Source organism: Rattus rattus, chromosome 1 (assembly GCF_011064425.1).
Source record: "Rattus rattus isolate New Zealand chromosome 1, Rrattus_CSIRO_v1, whole genome shotgun sequence".
In the NCBI taxonomy this organism is placed as follows: Eukaryota; Metazoa; Chordata; class Mammalia; order Rodentia; family Muridae; genus Rattus; species Rattus rattus.
In genome coordinates, this window is record NC_046154.1 from 29,382,454 (window position 1) to 29,396,138 (window position 13,685).

Consider the following 13,685-nt stretch of genomic DNA (forward strand, 5'->3'; position numbering starts at 1 on the left):
ATTTCTGAGTAGCCTTGGCTTCCTCACCATCACACACTTAAGAAGCAAACTTGAGTGGGACCTGTTTTCTTCCCCAACCAAGGAAAACAGAGGTCCCAGTGGCAGCACCGGCCAAAGCCATCCTGGCTGCCGAAGTACACAGCCCACGGGGAGCCAAAGGACAGGTGGAGGCTCTCCTGACTAGGGGGACTCCCCGGTAAAGCTTCAGAGACACCAGACTTCCCAGGTCTCACAGAGGGTTACTCAGTGTCTCCCCCGTGAGTAATCCCATTTTATTATGTTCCCAGGGTTAGGAGTGTTGATTCTCAAATTACCATGTCCAACCTCCCTGTAGAGGTTCTGGTGGGCTCAGAGGCACCTTAAGAAAAGCCCAGCTGACTGCAGCTTAGTGGCAGGCTTAGGCTATGTACGCCCTGGGTTGTCACCTTCATACACGAGGCAGCCAGCCAATCCCAGCTAGCAGCTGGGAGCTTTCAGCTCAGTGGGTCCAGCTTTGGTCCTGCCCTCTCTGGGCCTTTACAGTATTACCACAGCTGCTCTTTCCTCTCTGAGAGGCTCAGGTGCCTCTTCCCCTCTGAATTCCTCTATAACAGGATTAGCATACAATGACTGGTCAGTGCCCAGTGAACCAAAGCTTTTCCCAAGTCCCTCTATCTTGTGAAGAAGGAGCAGCTCCATCTGGATGGCACCTCCTGGAGGCAGGAGTCTGGGATCTGGCTCAAGTGTTATGGAGGATGCAGCCTCTCCATGTGGCCTTGGTGGGAATGGCAGGAGGGGAGGCTCAGAGCTGAAGAGTCCTTGGTTTTTTACTTTGAGGGATGCTGATTTGGGGTCGGGACAATGAAATGATCCAGTCCTAGCCAAGTTTAATAAATACATCCTTCCCCAACCCAGTGCTCACTCTTTTCCTCACTGGTGAACAAAAGATCAGGCACATAACCCCTGGGAGAAAGCCACAGAGAGGCAGATTTTACACATTTATTTTTTAAAAACAAAAGAAAAGGTTAAAAAAGTCCTTCATTTCCAACCCTGCCTGGAGGTATGGGGAAAAGGGCATAGCAAGCTGAGAAGGTGCCTACCCCTCTCAGGAAGAGCTGACTTCCCAGAGTTGGTGAGGACAGGGGCAGGCCCTGGCCCTTCCTGCCTGCCCCTCCTTAGGTAGCTGGCACTGCTATACAAGTCTTATGAGCAGGTATGGAGTGGAAAACCAAAGGCTGCGTCCACAGTGCCTCCAGCCAGCCTTCAGTCGGCACAGCCTTTGGGCCACATGGTCTCGTCCCTGTAGCTTATGTTGTTTGCCAACCAGCAGGACGCACTGCAAGTCTGCTGTGGAGACCTTCCTAGAAACCTCCTGCTATCTGGAGGGGACCTCTAATCGCCAACTCTTGGGGTCTGCCTTTTATGTTCCCCAGCCTCAGGCTGAGTGGAGTCCAGGACAAAGCACTAAGTGGCTGTTTGCTACAAAACACCTGGAGATGCCAGAGGGCTCTCACGGCCTGTCAGCCAGTCCAGGCTCCCAGTCACACAGTCATACACACAGCGTTAAGGCGTCTGTGCCAGCAGGCATGGCCAAACTGGGCCCAGCTTCTCTCTCTCCACCTGCAGTGGGTACAGGGGTAGAACCCCTGGGTGCTGTGGGAACAGGTTGAAGTGGGAGAAGCTGGCAACGGAAGATTAACCAGGCCTGGAGGGGGTAAGGGGAGAGAAGGCAAGGGCTTTCAAGACCTCTGTCCAGGCCTGCGGCTGCCCTTGGGAATAACCCAACTCAGGTTGGGGAGCCCTGACCATAAACCCCCTGGAAAATGGGGGACAGAGAAAGGAGAAGAGGGGGGGCTAGAACATTGGGACTTTGGAGGAAGCCAGTGCTATTAGTATTTACAAGCGCAAAGCCCCATCTTCTGTGCCACCTACCTCTACCCCTTCCAACAGAAATGGCCCCTGAGAGCCACTGAAGAGGTACTCAGACCTCCTCACAGCTGCACCCCTAGGGAGAGCCCTTCCCTCCAAACTGGCCCTTTCTTGGGCTCCTCAGGAATGTCTGTGTGGCTCTGCTCCATCAGGAGGCGGGGCCCGCCTGGGGCTAGAACCCTGGCTGCCTGGTGGCGCAGTGGGCAAGCAGCAGACTCTAGGAGTCCTTGAGCATGCTGATGCGTGCGTAGATCTTCAGGGCAGGGCCCAGCTTGATGTTCATGGCGCTCATTAGATGGTCCTCCTTGAGCAGCAGCAAGGCTTGCCCGTCAATCTCTTGGGCACGGAACTCCTCAGCGATCTCCTGGCAGCCTGAGGACCATGGACAAACAGTATCAGTTAGGGACAAGCCCTGGATCAGCTCGGGACAGCCTCAGTGTGGTACCGCAGGGCAGTACTGCTCTTCTTGTCTCGCAGCCTGAGAGGCTAACTACTAAGCCGGGGAGTCATGATGCAGGCCTCTGTGGGCACACGCTTCTTCAGACCTCTGCCTCCACGAGCTGTTCTAGGTGTAGGGTTGCTAGAGACCAGCATGTGGCTGCTGAAACTTGGGAGGGAGAACAGCAGCCTTGCCTCTTCTCTCACCACATCAGAATGTTCCATCAGCTCCCTCTAGACAGATGCTAGTGATAGCAGAAGAGACCTCTTGTCATGGGACTGAGTTGCTTGGAAGTAGATGCTAGCCTTAGCCACAGATGCTGCTGTCCCTGCTGGCTTCCTCAGTGGGACTGCCTATGGCTCGACTGGAGCCACAGCAAACGCTGACCCACACAACTTCGAGAAGATGAATGAATCATTACTGCCTAAAGCTAAGTTTTGAAGTGATTTGTGTCACAGAAACATATCAATAATACAGAAATCAATAATACAGACTTTATACCTTACAGAGAGGTGAGACATTAAAATTAAATTGGTAGGGAAAGCATTGTACTGGGGCCAGCAGTGGCTAGGACAGGCAGAGCAGCAATGACTGCCTAAGGTGATTTGGGGCCCTGAGTCTTCCCTGTTCAGGAAGCAGCAAATGCAGCAGGACGGAGCTGGGAACTGAAGTGTAAAGCTCCCAGTGAGCTGAGCGGCCTAAGGGTGTTACCTGGCTTTTTGTTGGAGGGAGGAGGAAGGGAAAAGGAAAGAAAGTGGCTTTGTATACCATCATCAGTATTTGCTGGTTCAGGAAGCCCTTGGTTCCTCAGATGGCCAATGAGGCCGGGGATTAGAACAGTTTCCAGTGTGGTGGTGTATACCTTTAAACTCCGCTCTTGGGAGGCAGAGGCAAGCAGACCTCTGTGAGTCTGAGGCCAGCCTGGTCTACAGAGAGAGTTCTATAACAGTCAGGGTTCCATAATGAGACTCTGTCTCAAAAAAACCCTAACCAACCAACCAACCAACCAACCAACCAACCAACCAACCAACCAACCAACCAACCAGAAAAACCCTAAAGCAGTCTCTAGGCTGGGATGAGGCTGCTGGTGTAACTTCCATGTTCCCTTTAAGCCTTTGCTGTGGTGGCTCTCACCTGTAATCCAAACACTGGGAGACTCACGCAGGAGGCTGTGAAATTCAAGCCTAGCCTGAGCTACATAAAAGATCTTGTCTTAAACAAAGCCCCAGCCTTCTGTAGACCTAAAGTGATGCCCTGGAGGGGAAGCACAGTGCACATGGGCTGGCCTCACAAATTCTGACCAATTATAGGACTTCCAAGAATCCTAAGAGCTCCAGAACAAGTCCAACATTATAGAAAGGCTTATCTGAAAGTAATCTGGGGTGTACTTTTGTTTGATGGAGTGAACCCCAACAAGACTCAGAGACTATAAAGATCTTTCTTGGTTCTTTTTTTTTTTTTCGGAGCTGGGGACCGAACCCAGGGCCTTGCGCTTCCTAGGCAAGCGCTCTACCACTGAGCTAAATCCCCAACCCCGACTATAAAGATCTTAAAATTATATTGTCAGAAGTATTTCCAGGTGGGACTGAAAAGCTCAGAGGTAACACAAAATAAAAGCAGGAATGATAATAAGCACTGTGATTTAAGTTGCACTGAACACTCAGGCTGCCTTGCACAGAAATGGCAGGTTACTCTGAGCACAGGACCAAGCACCAGTGGGTAAGAACAGCTCCAGGCTTTGAATCCTCAGAAGGAAACGGCAAAAAGGGCTAGGGCTGGTGTAGGTCGGAGCTGCTTCAATGTTCCCTTTCTTCCCTCAGTTGCTCTTAGATGCTGGGGTGTGGTGGGCAGGAACAACCGTGTCAGGGCACCACACCTGTGCAGTAGGGCCAGCGCTCCTCAGGCCTAGACTTGACTCAAGGAAACGCCTCCTGAAGGCTCTTTTCTTAATTAGTGACCGTTGGTGGGTGGGGTTACCCCTCGGCTGGTGAGCCTGGGTTCTGTAAGGAATCTGCCAGAGCAAGGTATGAGGAGCAAGCCAGTGAACAGCACCCGCCATGGCCTCTCCATCAGCTCCTGTGTCCAGGTTCCTGACCTGTCTGAGTTCCGTCAGTGATGGACTACATGTGGACCTGTAAGCCAGGCAAACTCTTTCCTCTCCATCTTGCTTTTGGTTGTGGTGTTTCCTCACAGCAATAGAAACCTTAACTGTGACAGCCTGGGGGTTCCCCCAAAGGACAGAGCTTATTTTGTGTGACCAATGAGACATTGTAGGAATGGCAGAATGTGATTTCTGAGGCTGGGTCCAAGAGGGCATGATGGCTCTCTAGCTGTGGGGAAAACCTGCTGTCATGCTTGGTACACAAGGTTCATACAGAGGCCTCCTGACAACAGCCAGCCCCTTCCTACAAACCATGTATGAGATGACCCTATAACCCCAGAAGCCTCCGGGTTGCCTTGGCCTTGGCTGACACAAAATTGCCCTTTCATAAGGGACCCTGAGTTAGGGTTACAGAGGCTTCCTAAGTCGTTACCAGAAGTAACTGGGCTCTGACAAGTGTGGGGTCTGGTGATGGACAACAGACACACTAGGCTACGTGAGAGCACTAGAACTGGACCAGGTCGTGTCTGACCTCCAAGTCTGCTCCTAACGTCTATACCACACTGCACTCTGCAACAGGCTTATGGCCACCTCACTGCTACCTGGCAGTGGATGCATGAGGCTAGCAAAAAGGTACGAAGTCAGTTCCTATGGAGGACTCTGAAATGAAATGCTACATCATTTTCCTTTCCAAGTATGAGCCTCGACACCAGCCTCAGAACTGTCTCCTCCATCCCCAGGGCTACACACTGCACCCACCATGCCACACGTCTTTCTCCTTGCCCTTGCTCAAGCTGCTCCCACGGGCAGTCTCTCAACTTGCCAGAGCCTGTTTCAGTTCTGCCCTTAGACTTTGTGCTGTGCTAGAACAGAAGCTTTCACATGCAGGAACCGTATGGCCCTTACCGCTGCACCCTGAGTCCTGCTTCCTCCTGGAGGGAGACAAGGTCCCCCACTCCCTCTGTTACCCCATCAAGGAAGTTCCAAGGAACTTACCTGGCAGAGAGCGGATAAACTCATAGACATCTTCTACATTCCATTTTGTGGGCTCACTTGGTAGGAAGTGGTGTCCCATGCCCACCAGGTCCCTCATGTGCATGTCAGAGAGCTCCAGATCCCTCTGGCCTTGTCGCCGTCGGGAGGTGGATGAGCTGGCTGAGATGGGTGACAAGGGCTCCTCATAGCTTGAGTTATCTGAGCACCGGCTGGAGTCTTCCTGGCTATGTGCCAGCTGCAAGGCAGCAGTAACTGAAAGGGGTACAGTGCCTGAGGGCTGGGGGCAGAGAGAAACATCGTTCTTCAGGACTGGGGTACAGACCACTCTGGCGTCAACAAGGGGCAGAGATGGGCACAGCCCCCTCTTCTGCTGGGTTCACTATTCCTGAGGGGCAGCTGCTGTGCTTCCTGCTCAGAACCCTCAGTCCCTCAGCACTGTCCCACTACTGTACCGTGCCACAGTGATCTGCTTTACGTCTCTTCTGTGTGGTGTTCAGTGTGACTCGGACTAGCAAGGGGGACTTCTTGGCATGTGTATATTCTGAACTGCAGCTTTTGGCAGATTCTTAGCAAGGTGCAAGACAGAGTTGTCGCCACCACTGCCCAGCAGACAGACAGAAGGACAAAGACTGCCAGACTGGGTGTGAGCTCCTTCAAGACCATGTCCTTGGATCGTTAGCACATAGCAGAGTTCCTAGCTCTGAACCACTAGGAAACTATTTAACAGCTGAATAGCCATGGTCCTGATAGAGCCCTCCAGTTTTCACAGGGGCAGAAGGCAGTGGAGGCTACTGCCATCTCTCCTGGCCCAAGAGGGAGGACACAGAACAGCCTGTCTTCACAGGGTCACGAGGACGGGACCCAAGAAATAGGAATGGATGGTAACCCCAAGAGGGGCTAGTTCTGGGCAAAGACTACTGGAAAGGATAGGTCTAAAGAAGGACCTTCCTCAGGGCCCGGGAGGCTGGCTGTGAGGCCTGTAAGGGTGAGAGCAGAATGCTGGAAGGAGACGCTGACTGAAGCCGGAGCAATGTGGAAGTGGGCTCTGCGGTCTCTTACCTGCTTCTTGGTGTCCTTGGTAAGTGTGGGCAGACTGGCCTTGCTGGCCCGCCGGCGGTTGTGGGTTGTGGTCCCTGCCTTCTGCAGCTTGCTCCGGTCTGAGTGAAAAAGTCCCACCCGTTTGGTGCATCCCACATTATACCTGTCAGACAGGAGCAAACAAGTCAGAGCTGGGGCCCTAGGTGGCACAAACAGTCACTGTCTGGGAAAATCCCAGTCTGTCTACAGGTACAAATCCTGACTCCAGGACGCTGACAGGACTCTGTGACTCTGGGCAAGCACTTGAGCTCTGAGCCCTTCCCGGGGAGGCAGGGTGTGGTAGCAGTTGCCTTCTAAAACTGGTCTCATGAGGACACGAAGGACTGCCAGTGACACTCTTAATTCAACTCCCCAGAGCATGGGTGCGTAGTGGCTGCCACACACTGTGATGCTAAGAAACTCCCCTGCTGCTGCCCTGCTGGAGTTGACAAAGCTTGACCAGGGGCTGAGGTTCCCTCAGCACGGCCTGGGCACCACGGCTGAGGACGGGAGCCCCGGCTCACCACACACAGCACCCTCTATGAAGCCTACAGAGTTCTTCTCGGGTTCTGGGCTTTAAAGGTACAGCTGCTCCTACAAAGAGCACAGGGCATGTGTGAGCCTAAAGCCCCGAGGACTCATCATCTGGGCCACCTGAGGTGGCCACAAGCACTCCTTCCTCATGCTGGAGTTCTCCAGCCCAGAGAGAGGGCACAGTGATAGGCAATGCTGACAGCACTTAGTTAGCTGCTAACCGAGATGCCGAGACGGTCACCTGACTAGCAGGGCCCTGGCACCAAGTCTCTCTGTCTGCCTAGCTGTCTGTCCGCCTGTTCCTTGTCTGGGGTTGAGACAAGGTCTCCTCAGTAGCCCCACTATAGTGGAGGCTAGCCTCATTCAAAGTCTGTGGTTACAGATCTGCAGCACCGTGCCCAGCCTCGGAACAGCTTCTCAATAACTGACAGTGGTTGATCACCATCAGTTTTCCAGGCTGGATAAAGGCTTGCCACAGCTCTGGGCTACACTGTTTCTGTGCATGGCTGCCCTCAGGGCACAGCTAGCAGGCTACTTTCTGGGTTTGGTCGGCAATGCTTCCTCTCATAACCCTCCACTGTGGTTTCTTGGGCCTTGTGAGCTCAGCTGGTGCACTTGAACACAGTGCCCTAACTCAGCAGACCAGGGGACAGAGGATGGACGGGCTTTACTACAGCATCCGAGGTAGATGCTTACAGAAAGATTGGATGGGGAGGGCCTGGCAGTGAGGCTCATCCACTCACCTCTTCGCACAAGCCATGGAGCAGAAGCGCTTGGAACGCTTGAACTTGTAGGCAAAGTCCACCCGTCCACAGAGCTCGCACTTGAGTTTGAGGGGAGTACCCTCCTCTTTGGATTCTGTAAAGTATGGAAATGGCTGAATGTGGGGGGGACTGTGACAGGCTCTAGACAGGCACAGGTGCTCCCTATCCTGCCCCTTCATGTCTCTGGGATGTGGCACCCAGTGGCATCCACCCAAAAAATGACCAGCTTTGCCTGTGCTTTTGCAAAGCTAGGTCTCCCCCTGGGGTTGCCCTGAGTGTTTGGTGATGGATCCTGCACACTGGGCCAAGGCACAGCAGACATGGGCAGAGCAGCATCCTTCTCCATGACCATGGAGGAAGCAGAAGGCTCACACGAGCTAAATGTAGTCCTTGCCTGACCATGGCCTTAGACTCCTCCCACCACGGTGCTACCTTCTCCAGGGACAGGTTGAGGAGCTGCTGGTGAAATGTTCAGTGGGAAGGAATGTTACTCAGTCCTGGTCAGGGAAGTGTAAGGCCTGTTCTTCTGCCTATGCCAGGAGATCTGAGCCCCGTGGCTGGCTCGTACCTTGCAGGTAGGGCTCCTCCATCTCGGAGTCGGTAGTGGTGGTATGATCCTGCTGTGGAAGCTTCTCAGGCAAGAACCCCTGTGCATACTTCTTCTTGAGATTCCCCACCAGCAGGGACGAGCGTCCCACCTAGAGGACAGGTGACATGGAGGCCACCAGGTTAGATCTGGACTCCCTGCTGTGCAGCCTCATTATATTACAGGTACACAATAGCCAGGCAGATATCAGCCCCACCCCCCACCCCCAGCCACCTGCATGCCATCATCCAAGGATGCTCTACTCAAGCCTCTGTCTGTTCTACTGTTTGGCTCCCAAATCAAGAAACAGTGGGCACCAGAGTACAGGGACAGCTCAAGAAGTCAGAGACAGTCTCTGCCCAGGTGCGTCTATGGGCAGGTATCAGATTTCCCTCACCCCTCCCTGATCAGGTGGAGGGCACCAGGAGGGCAGGGCTACGTGTGAGGGTGTACTTATAAAAGACTCAGCACCCTGTTTTGATTTCATACTGTCCTCTACCTGACCACAGCCAAGCCACAGGAACAGGCAGCCACGTGGGAGAGCAGGACACACTGACCTCAGCCACAGAGGACATGTTCCCTGTGGCCGGCAACACCCAAGGCTTTGCCTCTTTTTGGCCCTTGCTTTGTTTGGGTAACTGGTGGTCAGCTCAATGGGTAGAGGTGTGGCTCTAGGATGATGTGAGCTGCAGTTCTGTCTGCCTTCACTCTGCAGGCTCAGAGGTTCCCAGTGTTTCTCCACAAGCAGGAGGACTGGAGTGGAGTAGAGAGGGGCAGGGACCAGAGCTAGCTCCTTATACAGTAAGCTACTCCCGGGAGATCTGCCATTGGCCTTGGCCAACCTCCAGAAAGAGAGGCCACAAATGTGCCTGTCTGTTGGTGGTTCAGAAATAGGCTCATCCACTGTAGGAGTCAAGGTCAGTCTCCTGGTGACTTGTAAAACCTCCGATGGGTCCAAAGCATGAGCAATAGGCAGATGGCCAGGAGGGTGGGGGTCCAATACACACAGTCCTCCTGAGCAGGGTCCTGTCTGAAGGCCCTTGACCTCACTCACGCCCTTTAAGGCTTTACTCCCAGAAAGCACATCTCAGACTGCACTCCCATGCCACCATCTTGATCTCTCACATGCTAGAACTCTGTACTAACAGGTTCCTTTGCTAACTGGCCAAAGTTTTGCTGTTCACATTTTGGTATTGAAAACTCAATAATATATACTTTTCCAAAGCCCACTGTCTTTCATCGAATATCCCCAGGGAAACCTCTATTTAAGGGGTCACAGGTCAGGGGTACACCTAATCCTGTGTGCATAAACTTGTAACCAAGGGGTCCTGTCAACCCTAACCTTAGCTAACCCTAACCCTTAGCCTTGATCACCAAGTCTTTTTGGACTCTGGAGAAACTCAATCCTAGAGAGAAATTATTCCAACATTTGGAGGATGGGGGAATTAGCAAAGGAAGAACAAACTGTTCACATTTTCAGAAGTTTTACATGGAATTGTAAAAATATTCTAGTACACATCCAAATTATACTTTTTAAAAAAAGAGGGGAAAAGAAGTAGTCCGTACCGGGAAAGGCTCCGCCCCCTCCTGGATCACAAACCCTTCGATAACATGCGTCAGGATTTGGGGTTTCACAATGGCCTGTGGTGGTTTATTCTCACCATTCTGGGGGGCAGTGCCGGCGATGCTGGAGGCAGAGTTTCCGTTCCCTGAGGTCATGCCGGGGCTGCTGAGGTCGGTCAGTGCATGAACAATGCCCTGCCCAGTCTCTGTGAGGGAAAGAGAGAGAGAGAGGGGTGGGGGGAGAGAGAAAAGAGACTGATTGATTTCAATCAGAACAGAGGCCAGCTTGGAGATGGACAGCCAACACCCACAGTGTCATCGAAGCAGTCCCTACCCCCACAACCTACTTACAAGGGGTGCAGTGCGAGTGGCCGCACTGCCCAGTGGGAACGCTATCAGTTTTGCAATAATCTGGCTCTATGCCCAGCAGCATTTTTAAAAGGTCTACTCAAGACAGATCTAACCAGGCTGAAGAGTCCAGAATTCTGTCCCTGAGGAGGTAAAATTTCAGCCAGTACTGGGTTAGACAGAGCAACACTCAGTTTACAGAGAATTCCAAATAGTGACCAAGATATTTACAGGCAAACCAAGAAGTTCCACTAAACCCAGGCTCCTGGTATAACAGAGCAGCTTGGTGGACAGGGTTAAAGTCACCTTCTGTGAGATTCCTCGGAGGGCCAGATCTTAACAGCACTGAGAGCGATGCCCAGGCCACTCCGGGAGGGAGGGCACCCCAGCACACGCCGTCCTTGGGAGGCCACTGCACTCAGCTACACGGTTATTTTGTTTTTCCAATGCTGCAGCTGTTAGCACTGCCACCATTTCTCTCTGCTGACCCCTGCTTTTTTAATCATACCTCCTGTTCAGAGCGCAGCATGCACGCCATTTAGCCCTCAGCGAAGGACCCCCCCTCCCTCCGTGGACAGCTTTCCCAACTTCTCCTTTGGATAACAACATAGTAAATGCTCTGGAGAGTGGGATGGGTGCTTCCCACACCCATCAGGCTGGCCTCCTCTCCTTCTGCCAGCATCTCCCAAGTGATGTCGCACTGCTTCAGAGATACAGGGCATCAACACCACATTTTTAGAGCCCACTCCCCGGTCCCTTTCCCAAGGCTGTTTTCTGTCACCACCAAGTGCTCAGTGAGCTGAGGTGCCTTTAACCTGGAACTTCCTAAAAAAGAAAAGCGGAAAAGCCATTCCTTTATTGCAGTAAGCCTGTTGATATTAAGCATCAGCCAGTGTTGTATGACGAAGTTTAAACAGTATTACCATGATAAAAGTAATGGTGTTACTTAGGTGACTTTTGTAAGACACTTTCTATGAAGATGGTATTTCATAATAAGAACCCAAAATATTCCCAGAAAATGGAAAACTCATGCACACAAGGAAATAACAACAGGAGCACTTTAGTAACCATGTCTAGGGGCTCAGCACATCTCTGACCTTTGCTTCACCTTCTTACAGCTCTCCTGTTTCTAAACACCAGGGCCGACCTCCCAAACGACGAAGTACTCGCTACGACATGCCTTTGGCCCCCGCTCCTCCAGACCCCAATGAGGAACAGACCGCACAGCTGAGCAGAAGCTGCCCAGGAGAGGTGACTGACAAGGGGTTTAAACACCAATTCCTGTGGCTGGTGAGATGGCTCAGTGGGTATCAGTGTCTTACAGCCTTATGACTGAGTCTGACACCCAGACCCTACTATAGAGAGAACAAACCTTGAAAGTTGCCCCCTGACCTCCACACCAGTACATTAATATATGTGTTTGTGCTTGTGCATGTGCTCACACACACACAAATAATTTTTTTAAACCTTAATTTGCGTTTGGCCCAAAGCCACACCAGCAAGTTAAAAAAAATACCCTTTCTGTGTTTGTGTTAATGTGAAATAAGTTTTATTAGGTTTGGTTTTTCTGTAGAAAACTAGTGAGAGTTTCATTTTTTTTCTTTTTTTTTTGCTTTGAATTTTTGAGATAAAGTTTTCATGTTCAGCTCTGACTGTCCTTGATCTCACTCTACAGACCAGGCTGGCCTCAAATTCATAGAGATCCTCCTGCATCTACCTCCTGAATGCTAGGATTACAGGTGTGTGCCACTACCCCCAAGTAGAAATTCTCTCCTTTAGAATGAATCTTTTTAATCAGTAAAAGTGTTTAGAAATGGAAAAAAAAAACCCAAATTTTATGTTGTAGTAAATAAATCTCCAACCCCTTTAAGCCCATGCAAAGAACACACAACTCAGTTACAATATTTGTAAGCTGCGCGCCTAGACTGGGCAGATTCACCACCGCACTGCTCTGTTCCCCAGCTAGGAGATCCCTGCTACTTGCAGTTTCTCCAGGCCATGTGGTTCTGCTCCATCTTCCTTCCACTCCCTCGTCTCCCCCTCCTCCACACCTAAAACCTCCAGCCCCCTCTTTCCCTTCCACTGCCCAATCACACGCTCCAGTCATCATTTGAGCAGTTAGAATGGGGAGAAGGTTCCCATGAAACCACCTGAGTATGGGATCCACTCCTCACGGGGAAGGAGAATTAACATCAGAATACAAATAGCACCACGGCAACCCACAACGTTTCCCCTCTTTTGTCCAATTAAAAGGCTCGTTCTCTCAGATATAAACTGAGCATAACTATTACAATTATGTAATTTATAAAGTATAAGATATATTTAATACCCAGTCCATCAATTTTGTCAAATTAGATAAATCACTCTACCATCTATCCTAACTTAAAAGGCTTACACAATTCTATACCTGAATTATGTCCTGGTTTTAGTTTGAATACCATCTAAAAAACCTTCTTTCAAATCTCTATCATCTTTCTCAATGCTAAACAGCTTGGGTTGGCTATAAGACTATAAGACCAGTCTTCAACCCCATCAAAATCTGAGAGCAACTTAAATACTACCTAAAAATACAGAAAGCACAAAACACAGCTTCCAAAACTTAATCAATTTGTAGAGACGGCTGACTACCTGGACAGTCTCTTAACTTCTTAAAACACTGGAGCATCAATCTTCAGTCTTCTGACCCAGGATCATCTGACAGTTCTCTGTAATGCAGAATCATGAAGGACTGCTTACCCTGTCTCGGCAGAGCTACCAGTCGGCTATTCTGCATAGTGTGTCTTTTTTCCGGACAGTATTTTGTCTGTAGGTGAATTGTGGAAATTCTTGCCTAGTGGCTGTCTTGCCACAATTGGAAATAATGCCATTGATGCTCAATTTCTTCTTTGAACCAAGAAGGGGTACTGTGTGGAACAGACAGGTCTCTAGTCAAATGATCCTTAATAAAGAAATGGCCTAAATGTCATTCTGTGGACTTCTAATGCCTTTGAAAACTACCTATGTAACGTATATGTGAGCTGTTAAGCCTTGACTACTCTCAGCCGTTTCTAATTGAAGTATCGCGAAAACACCCTTTTACAATTAACTCCGAACGCCAATGTGCTATCTGGCCCTTACTTAACTCGTACTGTTTGATCATCTAAGAACAGTTTTAATAGCAGTTAGAGAAGGACTGGGTCTAAGCTCTGTATTCTTTTTTTTTTTTTTGTTTTTTTTTTTTTTTTCCGAGCTGGGGACCGAACCCAGGGCCTTGTGCTCCCTAGGCAAGCGCCCTACCACTGAGCTAAATCCCCAACCCTAAGCTCTGTATTCTTAAATGTGTTGCACAGGCACAATGCCTATCTAAGAGTAACAATACCAATCCCGATG

At 50.7% G+C, this 13,685-nt stretch overlaps 1 protein-coding gene across 3 annotated transcripts in view; it reads right to left on the bottom strand.

The window, feature by feature from the left end:
• Positions 1–964: 964 nt before the first annotated feature.
• The window catches only part of Phc2 (polyhomeotic homolog 2), a 99,448-nt gene continuing 86,727 nt past the window's right edge, over positions 965–13,685 (bottom strand). For all 3 annotated transcript variants that reach the window (XM_032897526.1, XM_032897517.1, XM_032897508.1), the window contains 6 exons: positions 9,972–10,174; positions 8,388–8,517; positions 7,799–7,913; positions 6,504–6,645; positions 5,445–5,721; positions 965–2,280 (listed from right to left, as the gene is read on the bottom strand). In XM_032897526.1, the coding sequence (XP_032753417.1) occupies positions 2,126–2,280; positions 5,445–5,721; positions 6,504–6,645; positions 7,799–7,913; positions 8,388–8,517; positions 9,972–10,174 (1,022 nt within the window). In that variant the 3' untranslated portion in view covers positions 965–2,125. The remainder of the gene's footprint in view (positions 2,281–5,444; positions 5,722–6,503; positions 6,646–7,798; positions 7,914–8,387; positions 8,518–9,971; positions 10,175–13,685) is intronic.